Raw genomic sequence first — 21023 nt, 5'->3', positions numbered from 1 at the left:
TATTTTGAATTTAATCTTTAAAGTCAAATTAGACTGCTAGTAATTGTATATTTTTCAATCTTACAGAATATGAATTTCAGATAGAAATTCCTATTTGAACAAAAATCCAAATTAATTAAGTTATTTTTTATCCACACAAAAAAAGAGATGGCGGCTATTTTTAAGAATTTACAAAAATAAAATTATAATAGAAAATAAAAAATGTTATATAAATACGTTGTAAATAAGTAATTTAAACTTTATAGTATAATAATAAACAGCTTTTTTTAGACTATTTTTAAATCTCTTGAGAGCCTAGCTGTTTACATATTTTTAAATGGAAATCTAATTTTATTAATGTATTAATTTGATATTATTTGTTAATTTTAGATTTTTTACCATATAATTAAATTATACTAATCATGCAATAATCATTAAATTTAATTTATGTTCTTTCTTTAATTGTCTATGTAAATAATTAATCTTACAGTTATAACTTAAAAATTAAGTAATTTCAGGGGTAAATAATTAATTGTTTGTATTAGCTTAAAAAATGTTTTTTGCTTTTCTATCTATCTATCTATCTACTATGAAGTAATATTTTGCAAGATGATCCCCACCCTGTCCTATTGAAAATAGATTTAAAGGATATTTTTATAGGTATGTAATTAAATAAAATACATAATACTTATAAAATGTATTTATTTGATACAATAATTGTATGGATAGATGTTTAAATATTAATTATCAATTAGTTTAGTTTTTAAAATTGTTATGTGGGAAATATTACATTGCTCTTTTGTTTTTATATTTAAATATTCTTTTATTAAATTAATTGTTTAAAATCGAATGTATTTCCTATTTGGCTTTTCTAAGTGTTGTAACCTTATTAGGATGATGTTTAAATATTGATAGAATTTGTATTTTTTGATAATTAATATGAAGAAATTAATTAATTAGATATCTTTAGTTATTAAATAAATACTTAAATGATAAGTTCATTAAAATAAATTAAAATTTTGGAATTTTAAAGTTTTTAGTAGATAGTATGAAGACATAAACATCAACGAAGAATGTATTAAATTATAATTTTTTATGTATTGAATTAATTAAATCAAATATTTTATTTACATTTTTATAAAATAAATTACATGTATTTTGTTTTATAAATTTATTAATCGATTTCAGACTTAAGTGATAGCGACAAGATTTAATTTATTTTACTCACTATTGATACCAATTGTTTGGATATTTTCTTAAGATTAAGTGTTTAATGTTTCTTCTTTCTTTTTGTTTAGGTAATATTTAGACCATTGAATTTTAAATTAAAAGTAGTTCATTATTATAAATGCCACAACTAGTTAACCGAAATAAATGTAAAAGATATTATTGAAACCAATTTGTTTTTTTAATTCCAAAACTAGTACAAATTGAATTAAATTTGCTATACTAAATCCATACCAGTAGAATCCAAATAATTATGATCCTATTTTAACACCATTTAATTAGGCAGAAAAGACAGGTAACATACCCAAGACTCCTCCAAAGCAAAAGTGAGCTATAAACACCCAGATAGCGAAAAATACCTCACTTTAGCTAGTAGCTTGGAAAGATAGACTTATAGTGATTTAAATGCAAATAATCAGTATTAACAAGTTTTTAAATTTGAATCTATCTAGTAAACCAGCCCACACTGGTCTTGATATTCCATTAGCTATACCAGCTAGAGAGCCTACCAGAGTTTAGAAGCTATCTGTTTTGAATCCATAATCTTTTGCAATTGATTTATAGTTTGCATTTATCAAAGATCCAAAACCTAGACAAAGAACAACCAAAAATATAGACAAGTAGAATTTTGGCTACTTTAAGGCCAATATAATATTAGGAGCGCCTGATTTATCAAGTTCATCAATTTCTTATTATTTTTTTTGCGTATGTTTTAATTCCTCTTTAATTTCCTCCTCTTTTCTGGTTAAATTTTACTTTGTTAGCTCGATGCTTTCATCATTTTCTTAAACATATAAATTAACATGTTATTCTTTATTATGAATTAAGCTTTCATTTTACATTAGCTATATTATTTTTTAGTAATCATCTTCAATAGCTTATTTATCTTTTTTTAATGCTAGCTTTTCTGAGTTTTATTTTATTTCGTCTATTAGAGTAGGATTGGCAAAAGCTAATCCTGTTTACTCATCTTTCTTATGAGATATCTCTATTTTTTCTTGAAGGATCATTTCTTCCATTTATGATATTTTTATTTTTTAAATAAAGATTTGTTGACTTTACCTCAATAAATCTTGTTAACTTTAATCACATTTTTAATTATTTAGAACTTAAGCTTATTCAGGTTAAAATTATTTTATATTTTGTTGGTTAAATAAGTCAATTTATTTAATTTCTTATTCTATAGTAATCAGATTTTCTTAAAAGTGCTTCTTTTCTAATTATTTTAATTAAAGCTATTTTTTAAGCCTTTTTTCTTCTTCTCCGATTTAATTAGGATGATAAAATATGAGTTATGATGCACAAACTGAAACACCCAAAAAAATGTATCCAATCGTTCTAAGAGCTTCAGGAACATTATGTGCAACAGAAATCGAATCACCATCAAAATACGAATATCCATCTGAATTTGAGTTTTGTTAAAGACCATCAGGATTCACCAAATGTGTGAATAATAAACCAAATAAGAAAGAACAAAGAGCAAATCCACATGTATTAATTCCAGAAACAATACCTCTATTATTGGGAAAGTGGAGATAGCCCATATAAATGGGAACAAAATAAATAGAACCGGCGGCTATGCCATTAATCACTCCATAAATGATAGCAAACTAATAAAATTTCTCAGCATAGCTAGAAAGAATTACCATAAGTGAAGTTATTACAGTGCTTAATAACAAACTATAACGTGCCTATCCAAATAATTTGATACCTTTAATTCCTAAGGGTATTCCAGTAGCTAAAGAAGCAGTCATCAAAGGAAATACAGCTCCACCTATACTAAGTGATAAATCTGGATCATTTTTCTATCTAAAATAAGATGTAATATAAACATTAAGTGTTCCCCATAAAAAAATTGAGCCATTCATAAGCAAAATAAAGAATCCTCCAATTAAAGTCAATATACCTTTTATTTTTATATTCGTCTTTTATTTCGTTATTTCCATTTCTTCACCAAATAAAATGTAATCGAAAATATTTTTTTTTATAAATAAAGTTAATTTTAAAAGTTATTGAGTTTTATTATTTATATTCTTTTTCAATTATTTAAAAGATAATTTGAATTCAAATAAAACTAGACATGGAAAATTTTCTTTGAACATTCATGTTAAAATAAAAATATGAAGTTATAGCTTTTTACTTACTTACTAATAACTTTCTAAGAATAATTAAATAATTATCTATTTTATATTTTTTAGATTTAATCAAGTAAAAATCATAATCAAAACAATTTAGATTTGTAATCAGTAATTAAATTTAAAAAACAAAATTTAATGAGCTAATTATTTTATTTGAGTAAATTTACTTAGTTTTAATTACATTAAATTCTTATTTATAAGAATGAAGTAATTTTAACCTGTTTAACGACATAATTCTTGGCAATTCTTTATTATTTAATAAACAAAGTTTATCTTAAAATTATTAAATTTTCTATTTGATATTTTTTAAACATATTTTTAATATAAAGTCCATATTTAAAATAGATTCATTTGTTTGTTTGTTTGTTTTTAAAAGGCCTAAAAAATTTACATAAAAAATATGTAAATCAATATTTATTAGAATTGAAAAATAATAGCCTTAATTTAATTTTTTAAATTACAAAATATATTTGTAATCAAATTATTTACCCAAATAGATTAATTAATTACAATACTTATTTGTAAGTAAATTATGTATTTCTTAACATTTATTGCAAAATCCGTCTTATAAATCTAATAAAAAGAAAAAAGTTCGTCATATTAATTTTAATGACTTTGTTTTAAAATTGAATTTGAAAAATTTTTTTTATTTTTTATCATAATTAATTTGTGAAATTTAAAAAACTTGCTTGAACCATTTTTGTAAAATCTACTTTGATTGAGTTATTTAAATTATATTTTATAAGTATGTAAATTTTAAATTTATTATTTAAAAAATAAATAAATTGTCATTCAATTATTCATAAAAAATTTAGATTGATTTTTAATATTTTAAAAAATATTTTGAAATTTTTAATTTAAAGAAAAAATAAAAAATTAATTTATCATAATTTATTCTAATAATAATAACAAGTTCTCTCACTCAGATTCAATTCAGATTGTTATATGAGATAAAAAGCAAAAATAGGTGTACTAAAAGATAACAGTCTTATTAACTTTGATATGATTCTTTTTGAGTAAAAAATATCATTTTTATATCAACACCATTTATTCAATTCAATTGATTTTATTATTATTTTATCATAACATTTTTTAGGTAGCTAATTAAGAATGGAAGCAATAGCAGTTCATACACTTCAAATCATAAAATAATTCTTGCTATGTTTAAATTTGTAATTATCTTATATCGTAGAAAATAAAATAAATATATTGGATATATATATCATTAGCTCCATAAGTAATAATAAATTATTATTTTTTTGTATCATAAGAAATGCTCTTTCTAATAAATTTATAATAACAAATTATTTTGTATTTATTTTTTTAAAGAATTTATTATTCTTTACTATTAAAGGTATCAAAAATATAGAAATTTAGAGGAAATATATTAATATAAGACATATGAATAATCTTTTATGGTCTTTTCCCTATTAGTTTATGATTTTAAGTAGAGTTTTAGTTCTTTAAGTAAAAACAAAATTTCATTTATTAATTAAAAAAATATTGGCATTAGAATAATAATAATACATTTATTATATTTGTTCGATTATTATTTACTATTTTATATCTATTTTAAGCGATAAGTAAAAATAATTTTGAAAAGCTTATCATAAAGTTTAATTTATATTTTTTAATGAAGCTATAACACAATTATACTAAATGCAGTAAACACTGAAACATGTCTGAATAAAAAAATTAATTTTGTTAGAACATTTTTGGATTGAATTAAAATAAAAAGTTATTGCATATTACTTACATTAAACGAATCAATCTATTTTTCTTGATTTGATTTTATATGAATAATCTATCTATTTTTTAATAATTTTTGATAGGATTCTTATGAATTAATTAAAGTATAACCAAATATACTTTGAAAATAGACTTATAAAAGAGTAATTAAATCTAAGAAACCAAACAATTAGAACGGCCTAGATTATTTGATTAAATTTACAAGTTATTCTTATTAGAAATCTTTCTTTCAAAAATTAAAAGTAATTAAGTGTTTTAGGAGGATAAAAAATAAATAGATAGAAATAGATGCAAATTGTTAAAGTAGAAATCTAATTCTGAATAAAGTTTTTTAAATTTTATAAAAGTTCTATCATAAAAATTAATACAAAATATGATAAATAACATAAATAAATAATAGCGTATTTTCTAATCTACTATTCTTTCATTTTATTTTTTAATACTTATAAAATATGTTATTGAGGAGTAGTAACATAATTATATTTTTTAGTTATTTAGTTAGTTAGTTAGTTAGTCACTATCAATTTCTTAATAATTTAGAAGATAAAATTGTAAGAAATTATTTAAAAAGGTATTTTTCTAGAAGATTAGTTAACAGATATTTACAAGAAATAAAGTAAAGTAAAATATAATAAATAATTTTATTAATGGTCAATTAATTTTGCTATTTATTTAAATATTATCATATATATTGAAAAATTGTTTATTAAAATAATAAATATTATTTGTTTGTTTGTTTGTTTGTTAGTTAATTAATTTCATTCTTAATTAGTAACTATAAAATTTAATTAATTTTATTCACTATTAATGACATTGTTTGGAATATTTTCATTAGATTATGTATTGAGTGTTTCTTCTTTCTTTGCCATGTAATATTTTGACCACTTTATTTTGAATTAAAAGCAGATTATTATTATGAATGCCAAAAATAATTAGGCGAAGAAAATATAAAATATATTATTGAAGCCTATTTCCTTTTTTAATTCCAACACTATGATAAACTAAACGAAATTTGCTATACTGAATCCGTAAAAGTAAAAACCATAGAGTTATGAACCTATTTTAACTCCATTCAGTTACGCAGAAAATACAGGTAACATACCCAAGACTCCTCCTAAGCAAAAGTGAATTATAAAAATCCAAATAGCGAAAAATGCCTCACTTTGATTAGTTGCTTGAAGAGATAAACTAGTTACTATTTATATAGATAGAGCAACTATTAGTAAGTGTTTGTATTTGAACTTATCTAATAAACCTGACCACACAGGTCTTGATATTCCGTTAGCGAGACCAGCTAAAGAGCCTACTAGAGTTTAAAAGCTGTCACTTTCAAATCCTTAATCTTTTGCTATCGATTTATAGTTTGCATTGATTAGTGATCCAAAACCAAGACAAAGAATAGCTAATAAAATAGACAAGTAGAATTTGGGTTACTTCAAGGCTATTTTAATGCTAGGAGCTCCTAACTTATCAAGTTCATCTATTTCCTCTTAGTTTTTCTTTGTATTTTCCAACTCTTCTTTAATTTACTCTTCTTTTTTTGCTAATTCTTCCTCTGTTAGTTCTTTATTTAAATCATCATCCTACACATACTAATTAATATGCTATTCTTTATTATAACTTTAGTCTTCATTTGATTGTATTCTTTGGAGTATTCTTAAAAAGTCTTTTTCAGAGAACTGTTTGTTTTTTGTTACATTAACTTTATCCTAATTCTCCTTAATTTCATCTATTATAACTTTGTTAACGTAAACTAATCCTGTTTATTCGTCTTTTTTATGAGAAATCTCTATCTTTTCTTGTAGAACTTGTTACTCAATTTCTGAAATTCTGATCTTTTAAACAATTATTTGCTTGCTTTATCTCAGTATTTCTTATGAGTGTCGATTGAATTTTGGATTTCTTAAAGGTTAAACTTGTTCCTCTTAAAATTATTTTTAATTTTATTCATTGTTAATTGTTAATTCAATTTATTATATTTCTTATTCTATTGTTTAAAGGTTTTCTTAAAATTGCTTTTTTTCTTGTTATTTTAATTAGAGCTATTTTTTCAGCCTTTTTTCTTCTTCTCCGATTTAATTAGGATGATAAAATACAAGAAATGATGCACATACAGAAACACTCAAAAAAATGTACCCAATTTTTCTAAGAGTTTCAGGCACATTTTAAGCTACTGAAATGGAGTCGCCATCAAAATACGAATATCCATCAGAGTTTGAATTCTACAAAAGTCCATCAGGATTGACTAATTGAGTGAAAAGTATACCAAACAAGAAAGAACAAAGAGCACATCCACATGTGTTTATTCCAGAAACAAGTCCTCTGTAGTTAGGATAATAAAGATATCCCATGTAAATGGGGACAATACATATACAACCAGAAGCTATACCATTTATTACACCATAGATAATTGCAAATTAATAAAATTTCTCTGCATAGCTTGAGAGAATTACTGTTAATGAGGCAATAACAGAACTTATAAATAAAACGTATCGAGCTTGACCTAGTAATTGAATACACTTAATTCCTAAAGGTATTCCTGTAGCAAAAGAAGCAGTCATGACGGGAAATATAGCTCCTCCGATACTGAGTGATAAATCAGGATCATCCTTCTATCTAAAATAAGAGGTTATATAGATATTGAGTGTTCCCCATAAAAACATAGAGCCACTAGTAAGATTAAGGACAAAACCTGCAATAATAGTCAAAATTCCTTTTATCCTATTACTAGACATCATACACTTTACCATTAGAATCTTTTTTAAATAAAAGCAGTAAAAAAGATATTATGAAAATTATTTTGTTTATTTTTATTATTAATTTTTAACTGAAATAAATGAAATTATATATTTATTTTGAAATCATTCTCTATGCATGCATTATTTAAACCAAAGATAAAATAAAATCATAAATTAAATAAAAATCAATTACTTAATTAATTGATATTGTTAGAACGTTCACCTAATAATTAAAAATCATACTTATTTCTTTATAATTACATAAATGCTTTTCTTTGAAATTTCTTAATTAATTATGCTTTCTATAAATTTATTCAAATGACATGCTTTAATTAATATGTAATCAAATTCCTTTTTAGAATAGATTTATTAATCATAAATGAAATCTAAGATATATAAAATCTATTTCTTTGCAAAACTAAATTTACATTAATAAATACACTTCTCCAAAATCTCTTTATTTTAGCAAATTAAACCAGGATATACAATTTTTTTTAATTATAATAGAAAGCAAGTTTTCTTTCATTAACAAACTAAATATTCATTTTTTTTAAATGTAAGAAGTTAGCTACCTCCCTCCCTCCCTCTCATTAAGCTTTCTTTGATATTTTTACTTCAATAATCTTTTAATATAAATTAGAAAATATTAATTAATTTCTAGTCAAAATTAATAAAATCGATAACAAATTACGTATTTTTAATTCAAAGATTATGTCTTCTATTTGCTAATTAAGTATCATACAAGTTACTCTGAAAATATGATAATTTCTTGCAGCACTTTTATTTTATTTTTTAATACATCACTTTTAATTAATTAGTCAAATCGAGTGATAGAAAAAGATATTAAATGCTATATTACTAATGCAAAGTAAAAAAGCAAAACAAAGATTATAAATTTTGAAATAAATAAAATTTAATTGTAAAATAATTTATTTTTTTTTGAAATAGAAAATATAAAAAATAATCAAAAAGATTATTTTGATAATTAATTTATTTTTTTTAGAAAAATTAAAATTGTTATTTTGTTAATATTTTTTAAGTTTTGAAATAAAAATGATTTTTAGATTGAAATTAATGAATAAAATTAAATAAATATTATTTCATTAAATTTTAATAAAATAAAACATAAAAAATAGCATATGAAAAAATAAGTGATTTATTTACTAAAGTAGCATTTTAAAAAAATTACTCTACCAAAAATGGATCAGAATAAAATATTTATTTAAAAAAATGAATCAATTAATTAATTAATTTGATTGAGTTGGTTTATAGCAAATTTTAGATTTAAAGCTTTAAGTAATTAAAACAACTTTAAAATTTTATATTTATAAGTATTTTTTAGCATATTTTTATATAATAAAATAAATATTTGACATTAATATAAAATTTATTACAAATAAATATTTCTTATTTAAATTGAAGCTATTTATTATGCATTTATTTCTTAATTTCATTATGTGCTTGTTACAACTAATTTTAATTAATTTATTTCGCTGCTTATAGTATTTATTTAAATGTTTTCATTTGATTAAGTTTTCAATGTCTCTTGCTTCTATACTAAATAGTATTTTGACCATTTTATTTTAAATTAAAAGTAATTAATTATTATTAGTGCCAAAACTAGTTGACCTAAGCAAATGTAAAAGATATTATTGAAACCTATCTCTTTTTTTAACTCTAAAACTAATATAAATTAAATCAGATTTGCAATGCTGAATCCATAAAAGTAGAAACCAAATAGCTATGAACCTATTTTTACACCGTTTAGTTAAGCAGAAAATGCAGGTAACATTCCCAAGACTCCTCCATAGAAAAATTATATCAAAAAAACCCAAACAGCAAAAAACACCATACTTTGATTAGTAGCTTGGAGAGATAAGCATGTAGCTATCTATAAGCAAATAACTAGTATTAACAAGTTCTTGTATTTGAATTTATCTAACAAACCTGCCCAAATAGGTCTTGATATTCCATTTGCTATACCAGCTAGAGAACCAACTATTGCTTGAAAACTGTCACTTTTGAATCCATAATCTTTGGCTATTGATTTATAGTTTGCATTAATTAATGATCCAAAACTAAGACAAAGAATAGCTAAAAATATAGACAAGTAGAATTTTGGCTATTTTAATGCTGTTAAAATGTTAGGCGCTCCTAATTTGTCAAGTTCGTCTATTTCTTCTTATTACTTTTTAGCCATTTTTAATTCTTCTTTGATTTGTTCTTCTTTTTTTGCTAAGTCTTCTGAGGCAGTTTATGCATTTATCTCATTTTCTTGCACATTTACATTGATATGTTATTCCTTATTATGATTTTAATGCTCGTTTTACATCTGCTCAAGCATCTTTTAAAAATCCTTTTCTACACTAGTTTTCTTGTCTCTTACATTAGTAGGATATTCTACATTGCATTGAATTTCGTCAATAATTATTTAATTAGCGTATGCTTAACTTGTTTATTCATCTTTTTTATGAGATATTTCTATCTTTTCTTGTAGAACTTATTCCTCAATTTCTGATATTCTTATCTTTTAGACAATAATTTATTGATTGTGTATCAGCATCTCTTAACAGTGTTAACTATGTTATTAGTAATTTTAAAGCTAAGCTTATTGATCTTAAAATTATTTTATATTTTATTCATTATTTGATTCAACTTATTTTATCTCCTATTCTATTGAAATCAAGTTATCTTATAAATGCTTCTTTTCTTGTTAAGCTAATTAAAGCTATTTTTTAAGTCTTTTTTCTTCTTCTCCAATTTAATTAGGATGATAAAATACGAGAAAGGAAGCACAAATCGAAACACTCAAAAATATGTATCCAATTGTTCTTAGAGCTTCAGGCACATTTTACGCTACAGAAATGGAATCACCATCAAAGTATGAATATCCGTCAGGATTTGAATTCTGTAAAAGTCCATCAGGATTGACTAGTTTAGTAAACAACAATCCAAATAAAAATGAGCAAAACGAGAATCCACATGTATTAATTCCAGAGATAAGTCCTTTGTTATTAGGAAAGTGCAAATATCCCATATAGATAGGAATAAAACAAATGCACCCTGCAGCCAAGCCATTTAAAACTCCATAGATAATTGCAAATTAATAAAATTTCTGGGCGTAACTAGAAAAAATAACCAAAAGAGAGGAAATAGCTGAGCTTATTAGCAATATATATCTAGCTTATCCAAAAATCTTAATGCCTTTAATTCCTAAAGGCACTCCTGTAGCAAAAGCTGCTGTCATAAGAGGAAATATAGCTCCTCCTATACTGAGAGATAAATCTGGATCATTTTTCTACCTAAAGTAAGATGTTATGTAGATATTAATAGTTCCCCATAAAAATATCGAGCCATTAGTAATATTGAGTAGGAATCCTGCTATTATAGTCAAAATTCCTTTTATCTTTATGGTTGATGATTTTTTAATCATTTTTATTGTCTCTGAATAAAAAAAGAATAATTTTAAATATATTTTTTGTTTATTTTAGGATAATGCGGATTATAATTTTTTAAATCTTTATTAGTTTTATGTGCTTAGAAAAAGAAATAATTACAATTTTAAGCCTAAGACAAAATAAAAGCATTAGAAAAGCCTCAATGATTTTCATAGAATATTCATTCAATATTTAAAAAGAGCACTTATTGTGCTATACTTACTCAAAGTTTCCCTTTGAGAAGTTTTAATTAATAATCTTTTCTATAAATCTATTGAAATCTTAATTAAAAAATAACCACATTTTTGAAAAAAATTTGAAATGAAAGTGAGTAATCAAATCTAAAAAATCGAATTAATAAATCATTCCGTTTACATGAGTAAATTTACACTTTGATTTACAAATTTTTCCTTTTTAAAAATCAATGCAAATATAAAACAATATAAAGGACATCATTTTTTTAAATTCAAAATGCAAATTTATAAAAGATTTTCATATATATTTAATTAGATTAATATTTAAATATAATTTTTGATCCTTGTATTTCTTGATCTTTTTCCTTTTTGAAATCTTGAAATAGAGTTTTTCAAAAGGAATTTTTTCCAAAATTTAAGAGTTGATAGTTATAAGCAGAGAAATGATTTAATTTGTATAAATTTATTTTCTAAAATTGTGTTTTAAATTAAAATGAGTTTATGATTATCGATAATAAATGAAATTTGGGATCTTTTTAATTATATTTTTTTTTTTTGAGTAATGCAGCTTTTAAAAACTAAGTCTGTTACATTTTCTTTTTTTGCTCATTTATATATAGTAAAGAAAATATAATTGATTATTATTTTAAATCTAGAACATCAAGCATATCGAATTTATATTTCTTAATAATTTTAGCAAACACTGATAAAAGTTTTACTTTTAATAAATTCATTTTCGTATTTCATTCGACATTTATTTTTATAAAATTTTGAATCAACACTAAATTATTTGCAATTTTTAAATTAAATAATCATCATGAAAAAGGTAAAACAAATTAATATATATCAGTATAATTTTTAAATATTTGGCTATAAAATGATATTTGAGTAAAATATAGTAAAAAATTATAGTAAATAATAAATTACAAGAAAAAATGATTAATTTTTATAAATTTTAAAAAGTTATTTAAGTTGGTATTAAATGCACTTATTTTGTGGATGCAATATATATATATATATACCTAAATAAAATGTGCTTGCAAAAAAAAACTAATGTGATTAGAGAATAATTAGAGATATTATAAATATTCCTATTATTAATTACAGAGCTAAAACAGAAAAATCTACTTATAAATATTATTTTTATAAAATTTTAGAATATTAATTAATAAATTACTTGAATGGCTTCAAATATGACTAACTGGTCATTTCTAATTCCTACTATATTTATTTTTAAGTATGTGTTTCAAATACAAATATTAAGAATAAATAATGAATGTTAAATTAATTTTTATGTGATATCTCTTCATAAAACCAAATTTATTAATTAATTAATATTTGAAAATTCGTTATTATATTTTATTTGTTCTTTTTATCCATTTATTATTAATTAATTAATTAATTAAATTCAGTAAATTGCTATTCAATATTTTCGAAAAATAAAATAAATGATATAATAGATTAAAAAATATAATAAATTAGAAGAAGTAATTATTTATTTTTTTATTAATTACCTTTAAATTTAAAAAAAATAATAAAAAAAGTTTTTAAGCTCTTCACTTTTATCTCATTAGATTCTCCATATTGATCTCGAGTATATTTTATTTATAAATATTATTTTTTTATTACTAATATTTTTTATATATTTAACTTTGAATTTATTTAAATAAATAATTTTTGTTTTTGAAATTATCATTATTATTAAATAATTGATTCTTATTAAAACAAACATTTTTTAGCTATTTTAACTTAATTTTCAATTAAATTTTTAATTAATTGTTTATTATTCATTTTTTATTATTTGATATTTTTTTTTTATTTTTGGTATTAAAACTTACACTTAATAAAAACAGTTTATTAGTTTTGGATTGTAATATTTTTAATTATAAAAGTTAATTTAAAATATTAAAGTTCTTTTAATTTATTTTATTTATTTATTTATTTTCCTTTTTCTTTTTATTTTGATTTCATTTTTTTTCATTCTTTGTTAATTTTATTAATTATTAATTAATCTTATTATTTCATATTTTTTCCTTCTAATTAACTACAGTGAAATGCCTATTTATTTAATTTACAAAAGGCAAAATGTAATATATCTTAATAAAATAATAAATAAAGCTTAATTAATTACCTTTAAACAGCTTTATTTTTTAGTTTTTAGAAAACTTTAAATTTACAAAATGTAAAATTTCAAATAATATTTTCATACCATACATACTGTCTGTATATTCTTATAACATATCATTTTTTTGAAAAATTTTACAACTCAAAAGAAAAAAAATTCGAAAAAAATATTTAAAATTTTAATTTAATAAAATGTAAAAACCGGTATATAAAACTCGCTATTTTGTAAATTTGTATGGCAACTTACTCTATTTTATTATTTACTTTTTCTTCAATATTTAAAAAGATCTAATTTAATTGGCGCAAAGGATGCATCAAGCTTAGGTTCTGCTTTAGCAAATTGCATTAATCTTTCAAATTTGACATTTAACCTTTCGTAAAAACAGTTTATTTGTTTTGGATTGTGATATTTTTAATTATAAAACTAATTAAAAACAATAAAGCTCTTTTTACTTTTTTAGTTTTTATTGAGCTTGCTTTTTTTATTTTTTCTTTATTAATTTAACAACTCATCATTTTATTTTCAACTTTTGCTTTTATTATTAATTAATTAATCTTATTATTTCATATTCTTCTTCATTTTTTTAACTTCTAATTAACTATTTAATAATATATTTTTTCTTCAATATTTAAAAAGTGAGAATTAAATTGGTGATTAAGTTACATTAGGCTTAAGTTCTGCTTTAGCAAATTGCATTAATCTCTCAAATTTGACACTTTGCCTTGTGTAAAAACAGCTTATTTGTTTTAAATTGTGATATTTTTAATTATAAAAATTAATTAAAAACAATAAAGCTCTTTTTTCTTTTTCTTTTTATTGAGCTTGCTTTTTTTTGTTCTTTCTTTGTTAATTTAACTCATCATTTTATTTCCAATTTTTGCTTTTATTATTTATTAATTAATTAATCTTATTTATTATTTCATATTTTTTCTTCATTTTTTTAACTTCTAATTAACTATTTAATAATATATTTTTTCTTCAATATTTAAAAAGGTCCAATTAAATTCGTGCGATGGGTGCATCAGGCTTAGGTTCTGCTTTAGCAAATTGCATTAATCTTTCAAATTTGACACTTGACCTTAAGTAAAAACCGTTTATTTGTTTTGGATTGTGATATTTTTAATTAAAAAAACAAGTTAAAAACATTAAAGCTCTTTTTTCTTTTTCTTTTTATTGAGTTTGTTTTTTTTGTTCTTTGTTTGTTAATTTAACTAATTATTTTATTTTCAGCTTTTGCTATTTTTATTAATTAATTAATCTTATTTATTATTTCATATTTTTTCTTCATTTTTTTAACTTCTAATTAACTATTTAATGATATATTTTTTCTTCAATATTTAAAAAGTAACAATAAAATTGGTTATAGAATAGAATAGAAATACTCGCACATATAAATGCACTCAGAATACATCTTAAATTAAATTTTTCTTTTTATGATAATATAAATTTTATTTATTTTATTAAATATTAAAAATTAAAAATTATTATTTTTATATATATGTGATATCAAGAATATGCCCCAGATGCCGGCTGACCGGCAGACCGGCGGACCGGCAGACCGTTAAGGTGCATCAGGCTTAGGTTCTGCTTTAGCAAATTGCATTAATCTCTCAAATTTGACACTTTGCGTTATGTAAAAACAGCTTATTTGTTTTGGATTATGATATTTTTAATTTTAAAAATTAATTAAAAACAATAAAACTCTTTTTTCTTTTTCTTTTTATTGAGCTTGCTTTTTTTGTTTTTTCTTTCTTTGTTAATTTAACTCATCATTTTATTTCCAATTTTTGCTTTTATTATTTATTAATTAATTAATCTTATTTATTATTTCATATTTTTTCTTCATTTTTTTAACTTCTAATTAACTATTTAATAATATATTTTTTCTTCAATATTTAAAAAGGTCCAATTAAATTGGTGCGATGGGTGCATCAGGCTTAGGTTCTGCTTTAGCAAATTGCATTAATCTTTCAAATTTGACACTTGACCTTAAGTAAAAACAGTTTATTTGTTTTGGATTGTGATATTTTTAATTAAAAAAACAAGTTAAAAAAATTAAAGCTGTTTTTTCTTTTTCTTTTTATTGAGCTTGTTTTTTTTTGTTCTTTGTTAGTTAATTTAACTAATTATTTTATTTTCAGCTTTTGCTATTTTTATTAATTAATTAATCTTATTTATTATTTCATATTTTTTCTTCATTTTTTTAACTTCTAATTAACTATTTATTGATATATTTTTTCTTCAATATTTAAAAAGTTGCAATTCAATTGGTGATAGAATAGAAATACTCGCACATATAAATGCACTCAGAATACGACTTAAAATTAATTTTATTTTTAATGTGTATATATATATTTAATTATGTATTTATAAGGTGTACAATCATTTTCGTTCTCATAATTAATAATGAAAAGACTAAAGATAAATTTAAGTCTAGTTTTTTTTTTGTTTTTTTTTTGATTATTTTGCATACACCCAGTTTCCTCTCTTTTTAAAGAGCCTGAAAATTTGATAAAAATAAAATGTAAAATCAATATGCTTGTTTTTTTTGTTCTTTCTTTGTTAATTTAACTAATCATTTTATTTTCAACTTTTACGTTTATTATTAATTAATTAATCTTACTATTTCATATTTTTTCTTCATTTTTTTAACTTCTAATTAACTATTTAAAGATATATTTTTTCTCCAATATTTAAAAAGGTTTACTAATATTGAAGATGAAGGTACATCAGGCTTAGGTTCTGCTTTAGCAAATTTCATTAATCTCTCAAATTTGACACTTAACCTTTCGTAAAAACAGTTTATTTATTTTGGTGTGTGATATTTTGAATAATAAAAACAAATTAAAAACATTAAAGCTCTTTTTTCTTTTTCTTTTATTGTGCTTGCTTTTTTTTGTATTTTGTTTGTTAATTTAACTCATTATTTTATTTTCAACTTTTACTTTTATTATTAATTAATTAATCTTATTATTTCATATTTTTTCTTCATTTTTTTAACTTCTAATTAACTATTTAATGATATATTTTTTCTTCAATATTTAAAAAGTTGTAATGTAATTGGTGATGAAGGTACATCTGGCTTAGGTTCTGCTTTAGCAAATTGCATTAATCTCTCAAATTTGACACTTTTCTTAGAGTAAAAATAGTTAATTTATTTTGAATTTTGATATTTTTAATTATAAAAATCAATATAAAACAAAAAAGCTCTTTGAATTTATTTGATAGATTTTATTTAATTTATTTTTTTATCTTTTTTATTCCACTAATGCTATTTTATTTATTAATTTAAGAAATAATTTTTAAAATAAAAGTTTATTATGTTTTGATATTTAAAATTTACAAAAATTTATTATAAAATTTTTAGGTCAATGGATAAATCATAAGAATTCAAAGTAATAAGCAAGTGTCTTAAATCAAAAAGATTAGTTGTCTTTAAAACAGAATTTGAATGATAAACAAGTGGCTAAAAAAGGATGAAAAATTATTAAATGTTTTTTTATTAAAAAATATTTTGAAAAAGTTTTTTTAACCTAAAATAAAAATAGATATCATTAATATTTTTGTTAGTAAATAAATTATTTAATAAAAATAAAAAATTAAATTTACTTAAATAAATTAATTAATTCCTCTTAAGTAAACCCTAAGGTTTCTCCAAAAATGATCAAATAATTTGAAACGTTTAGTTTTATATTATATCTTATTAAATTATATAAATGCCAAGCTTTTATATGCTATTTATATTTTCATCTTAAATTTTATCCATCAATCATATTTCTTCTTTTTTTTTATTTATCATAATTAATTAGATACTATGATTTAAATAAGACCTTAGGGAGAAATCAAATTTTACTTTTTTTTAATTGATTGATTGTATCAAATCTTAAATAAAAAATTAGATAAATTTAATAAAAACCTGTATTAATTAATTAAAAATAATTTTTGTTTAGTTAATAAATTTTTTATTAAATAATTTTAATTTAGATAATATTTTTTAATTAATTATGAGCAATTCAATATTTTCCAAAGTAATTTTTAAATTGTTTTTTTTATCAATTAAGAATTAAAAAACCAATAACACGCATGTTAAAGTTAATTAAAATATTCAATAAAAATGCATTTTCTAGAAATTCGCTTATTAATTTAATAATTTTAATTATTAAAGAAAACTTTTTAGTAATACTTAAAAGAAATATTATAAAATAAATAAGTAACTAACTCAAGCTCAAAAGGATTATTTAAAAAATAAAAAATAAGCTATTCTATATCTAAAAAAAAATTAAAAATTAGCTAATTTTAAAATTAATATAATAGCAATATAAAATTCATAGCGCTTTTTGGTGAAATCTTGGTTTATCCATTGTATCAACTTTAGCAATAAAAGTTTTTTGAGTTTCACTTGTTATCCTATTAATTTGTTATTATGATGACTAAATATATGAAAGATAGCTTGGTAAAATGATGAAATTGTAAATAAAGAATCAGAATTTTTTCATTTGGAATAATTCAATGAATTTAGAAATACCGGACTAATCTATTTGAATTTAATACAGTTTTTATTAGTATTAATTTATATAGAAAAGTAATTAAATTTTAGAAATTAAGGATAAAGAGATTCCAAATAAACACCTTAATGTATTATTGGTCTTAATAAAATTTAATTAAGCCAATAGATTTTAAAAAGAATACCTGGCCAGCGAGTTTTCTTCTTTTAATTTTACAAAGCTATTTTTAAATATTAAAATACATAGCAAGTATTAACGTTAAGGAGTTTTTACATATAAATTTTAAAGTTATATTATAAATTGTTAAAATATTTTCTATGAGAAATCTACAAATTCTATAAATAGTAGAGGAGTTTTTCTTTATCTATTGAATTAGCAATCTAAGTCTAGCTATTCATTCAATAATTAAATTTATTAATGAATTGTAAATTTTGTAATAGAAGATAATTAATATTACTAATATTATCTATCACCAAAGACCATCAAATTTAGTTTAATAGTTAATCAAATCATTCTTAGTATTATTATTCAATTTGCCTTTGAGATTTTAGCTCCATACATAATTATTATAATAATAAGTATAGTATACTTCTATCATTTCAAATCCAGATTGTATTCTATCTAATTAAATGTATAGATTTTTTTAAATTAACATTTACAAAAAGATTACTATAACAAATATAAATAGTTTGATGTTTTCTTTAAGTATGAAAACTAAAGGAGTTTTAACTCTAATAGGAGGATTTTTTGTCATGCTTATGACAGGCTCAATCTTTTTATGGGGATCAATAAATGTTTATGTTACATCTTATTTCAGGTAGAAAGAAGATCACGATTTATCTCTTAGTGTTGGAGGAGCAGTTTTTCCTTTGATGACCGCGTCTTTAGCCACTGGTATTCCTTTAGGAATTAAAGCTATTAAATTTTTTGGATAAGCGAGAATTAGTTTGCTGATAAGTTCTGTGATAGCCTCATTGATGGTAATTCTTTCAAGCTACACTCAAAAATTTTACTAATTTGCTATTGTTTATGGGGTTTTAAATGGGTTGGCTGCAGGCACTATTTATTTCGTTCCTATCTATATGGGATACTTACATTTTCCTAATAATAAAGGCTTAGTATCTGGCATCAATACCTGCGGATTTGCGCTATGTTCTTTCATTTTCGGATTGATATTTCCTTAGTTTGTCAATCCTGATGGACTGCAATAAAACTCTAACAGCGATGGATATTCTTATTTTGATGGGGATTCCATTTCAGTTGCTTAAAATGTACCTGAATCTCTCAGAAAAATAGGTTACATTTTCCTAAGTGTGTCGGTTGTTGCATCATAAATGGTCTGCTACCATCCAAATTAAATTGGAGAAGAAGAAAAGTAAATTAAAAAAGAAATAGAAAAGAAACAGAAAGAAAAAAAGTATTTCCAAAATCATTTTGATTTTATTCAAAAGGAAATAAAAGAAATTCAAAGTGAATAGTTTAAAAACTAATAATAAGAATTAAATTAGTAAACTGATTGCTGTGAAGATTAGAAATTAGACCCAATTAATAAGCTAGATCAACTCAGAAAAAGTTAAGAAATTATTACAAAATAGTTAAAAATAACTGAGAAGGAAGAAATAATATTATAAAATTAAATTTAAATTACTCATAAAATTGATGAGTAAGCTATACTTCCTAGCATAAATTAGGATATTATAATTGAAAAAACATAGTAAGTTCACAAATTGGTAAGCTCATCTTCATTAAAAAAAGAGTATGGATTCAGTAAAATAGCAGAGTTAATAGATTTGGAAGGTCAGAATCATAATAAAGAGATGCATGTTAATTTTTTTGTTACCTTGCCTGATTAAAAGCTAAACGAAATTGAATAAGATCTAGAAAACAAAGAATAAGTTCTGGAAAAAGCCCTTTAAATCACTTAATAGGAATAAGCGTAGCTTGATCTGTTGGATAAACAAGGAGCACCATCAGTTTTGGCTGCACTCAAATAGCCTAAATTTTATTTGTCTATTTTCCTTTGTATTCTTTGCCTAGGATTTGGAGCTTTGATCAATGGAAACTACAAATCTGTAGCAAAAGATTATGGGTTCAAAACAGATAGTTTTTAGACTTTAGTAGGCTCGCTTGGAGGCATAGCTAATGGTATTTCAAGACCTTTTTGGGCTACTTTGTTAGATAAATTTTAATTTAAAAAAGTTCTTGCTGCATTAGTTTGCATTTAAATTATCGTATGCTCATCTTTTTAAGCTACAGATTAAAGTAAGGAATTCTTTGCTGTTTGGGTATTTATAGTTAATGCATGTTTCGGAGGTTTTTTGGCTATGCTCCCTGTTTTTTCAGCTTAGATTAATGGAGTTAAAGTAGGTTCTTAGCTTTTTGGGTCTTATTGGTATGGATTTAGCATAGCAAATTTAATTCAGTTTTTCTTGGTCCTGAAACTAAAGGAATAAATAGGATTTAACAATATTTTCTACATTTATTTAATTTAGTTAATTATAGCACTAATAATTACTATTTTCTGTTCATTCAAAATTAAATGGTCTCAAATCTTATCAAAAGAAGTCAAAATATAATAAAATGGTGAAGAAAATTTACAAACTACAAAATAAAATAATATTATTCAAACTTGAAATAAACAAATAAATATATTTTTATTAGTAAAATATTTAATTAATTTTTTTAAAATCAAAAAAATTATACTAAAAATTGAGTAATTAAATTGAATGTTTTAATAAATAAATATGTAAAAAACTAAAAATAGATAAATTATTTGATTTTAAATAAATAATGGTTTGGTCTGTCTTTCATTAATTAACTTTTCAATATTTTATTTAAGTAGGCTAAGTAATTAGTATGCTAATTATTGCACATATGTATGCATTGGTTAGTATGTATAATTTAATTAAAAGCAAAATTGAATTTTGTATA

The 21023-nt window shown here is 21.6% G+C and overlaps 7 protein-coding genes across 7 annotated transcripts; 3 read left to right on the top strand and 4 right to left on the bottom strand. All coding sequences in view use genetic code 6, as the record gives it.

Annotated features, from left to right (window-relative positions):
- Positions 1 to 1163: 1163 nt before the first annotated feature.
- Positions 1164 to 3152, bottom strand: TTHERM_00798150 (oxalate/formate antiporter family transporter; the record flags this gene model as incomplete). The annotated part of the gene is made up of 1 exon (XM_001020399.1): positions 1164 to 3152. One exon carries the CDS (start codon positions 3150 to 3152, stop codon positions 1164 to 1166), a length of 1989 nt encoding a protein of 662 aa, XP_001020399.1.
- Positions 3153 to 4289: 1137 nt separating this feature from the next.
- Positions 4290 to 4749, top strand: TTHERM_000798149 (hypothetical protein; the record flags this gene model as incomplete). Its single annotated transcript, XM_012798673.1, has 3 exons — positions 4290 to 4360; positions 4441 to 4516; positions 4699 to 4749. The coding sequence occupies 3 exons, from the start codon at positions 4290 to 4292 to the stop codon at positions 4747 to 4749; spliced, it is 198 nt and encodes a 65-aa protein (XP_012654127.1).
- Positions 4750 to 5851: 1102 nt separating this feature from the next.
- TTHERM_000798148 (oxalate/formate antiporter family transporter) lies at positions 5852 to 7843 on the bottom strand (the record flags this gene model as incomplete). The annotated part of the gene is made up of 1 exon (XM_012798672.1): positions 5852 to 7843. The coding sequence occupies one exon, from the start codon at positions 7841 to 7843 to the stop codon at positions 5852 to 5854; it is 1992 nt and encodes a 663-aa protein (XP_012654126.1).
- Positions 7844 to 9281: 1438 nt separating this feature from the next.
- On the bottom strand, positions 9282 to 11264 carry TTHERM_00798140 (oxalate/formate antiporter family transporter; the record flags this gene model as incomplete). The annotated part of the gene is made up of 1 exon (XM_001020398.2): positions 9282 to 11264. The coding sequence occupies one exon, from the start codon at positions 11262 to 11264 to the stop codon at positions 9282 to 9284; it is 1983 nt and encodes a 660-aa protein (XP_001020398.2).
- Positions 11265 to 11760: 496 nt separating this feature from the next.
- TTHERM_000798139 (hypothetical protein) lies at positions 11761 to 12123 on the bottom strand (the record flags this gene model as incomplete). Its single annotated transcript, XM_012798671.1, has 1 exon — positions 11761 to 12123. The coding sequence occupies one exon, from the start codon at positions 12121 to 12123 to the stop codon at positions 11761 to 11763; it is 363 nt and encodes a 120-aa protein (XP_012654125.1).
- Positions 12124 to 15101: 2978 nt separating this feature from the next.
- On the top strand, positions 15102 to 17042 carry TTHERM_000798138 (hypothetical protein; the record flags this gene model as incomplete). Its single annotated transcript, XM_012798670.1, has 5 exons — positions 15102 to 15220; positions 15491 to 15580; positions 16289 to 16378; positions 16637 to 16726; positions 16955 to 17042. The coding sequence occupies 5 exons, from the start codon at positions 15102 to 15104 to the stop codon at positions 17040 to 17042; spliced, it is 477 nt and encodes a 158-aa protein (XP_012654124.1).
- A 1742-nt stretch (positions 17043 to 18784) lies between these two features.
- On the top strand, positions 18785 to 20725 carry TTHERM_00798120 (oxalate/formate antiporter family transporter; the record flags this gene model as incomplete). The annotated part of the gene is made up of 1 exon (XM_001020396.3): positions 18785 to 20725. One exon carries the CDS (start codon positions 18785 to 18787, stop codon positions 20723 to 20725), a length of 1941 nt encoding a protein of 646 aa, XP_001020396.3.
- Between the last annotated feature and the right edge of the window lie 298 nt (positions 20726 to 21023).

Source organism: Tetrahymena thermophila (genome assembly GCF_000189635.1).
Source record: "Tetrahymena thermophila SB210 genomic scaffold scf_8254571, whole genome shotgun sequence".
NCBI classification, from domain to species: domain Eukaryota; phylum Ciliophora; class Oligohymenophorea; order Hymenostomatida; family Tetrahymenidae; genus Tetrahymena; species Tetrahymena thermophila.
The sequence above is the reverse complement of the archived record's forward strand: the minus strand, read 5'-3'. Positions and strand labels throughout refer to the sequence as shown.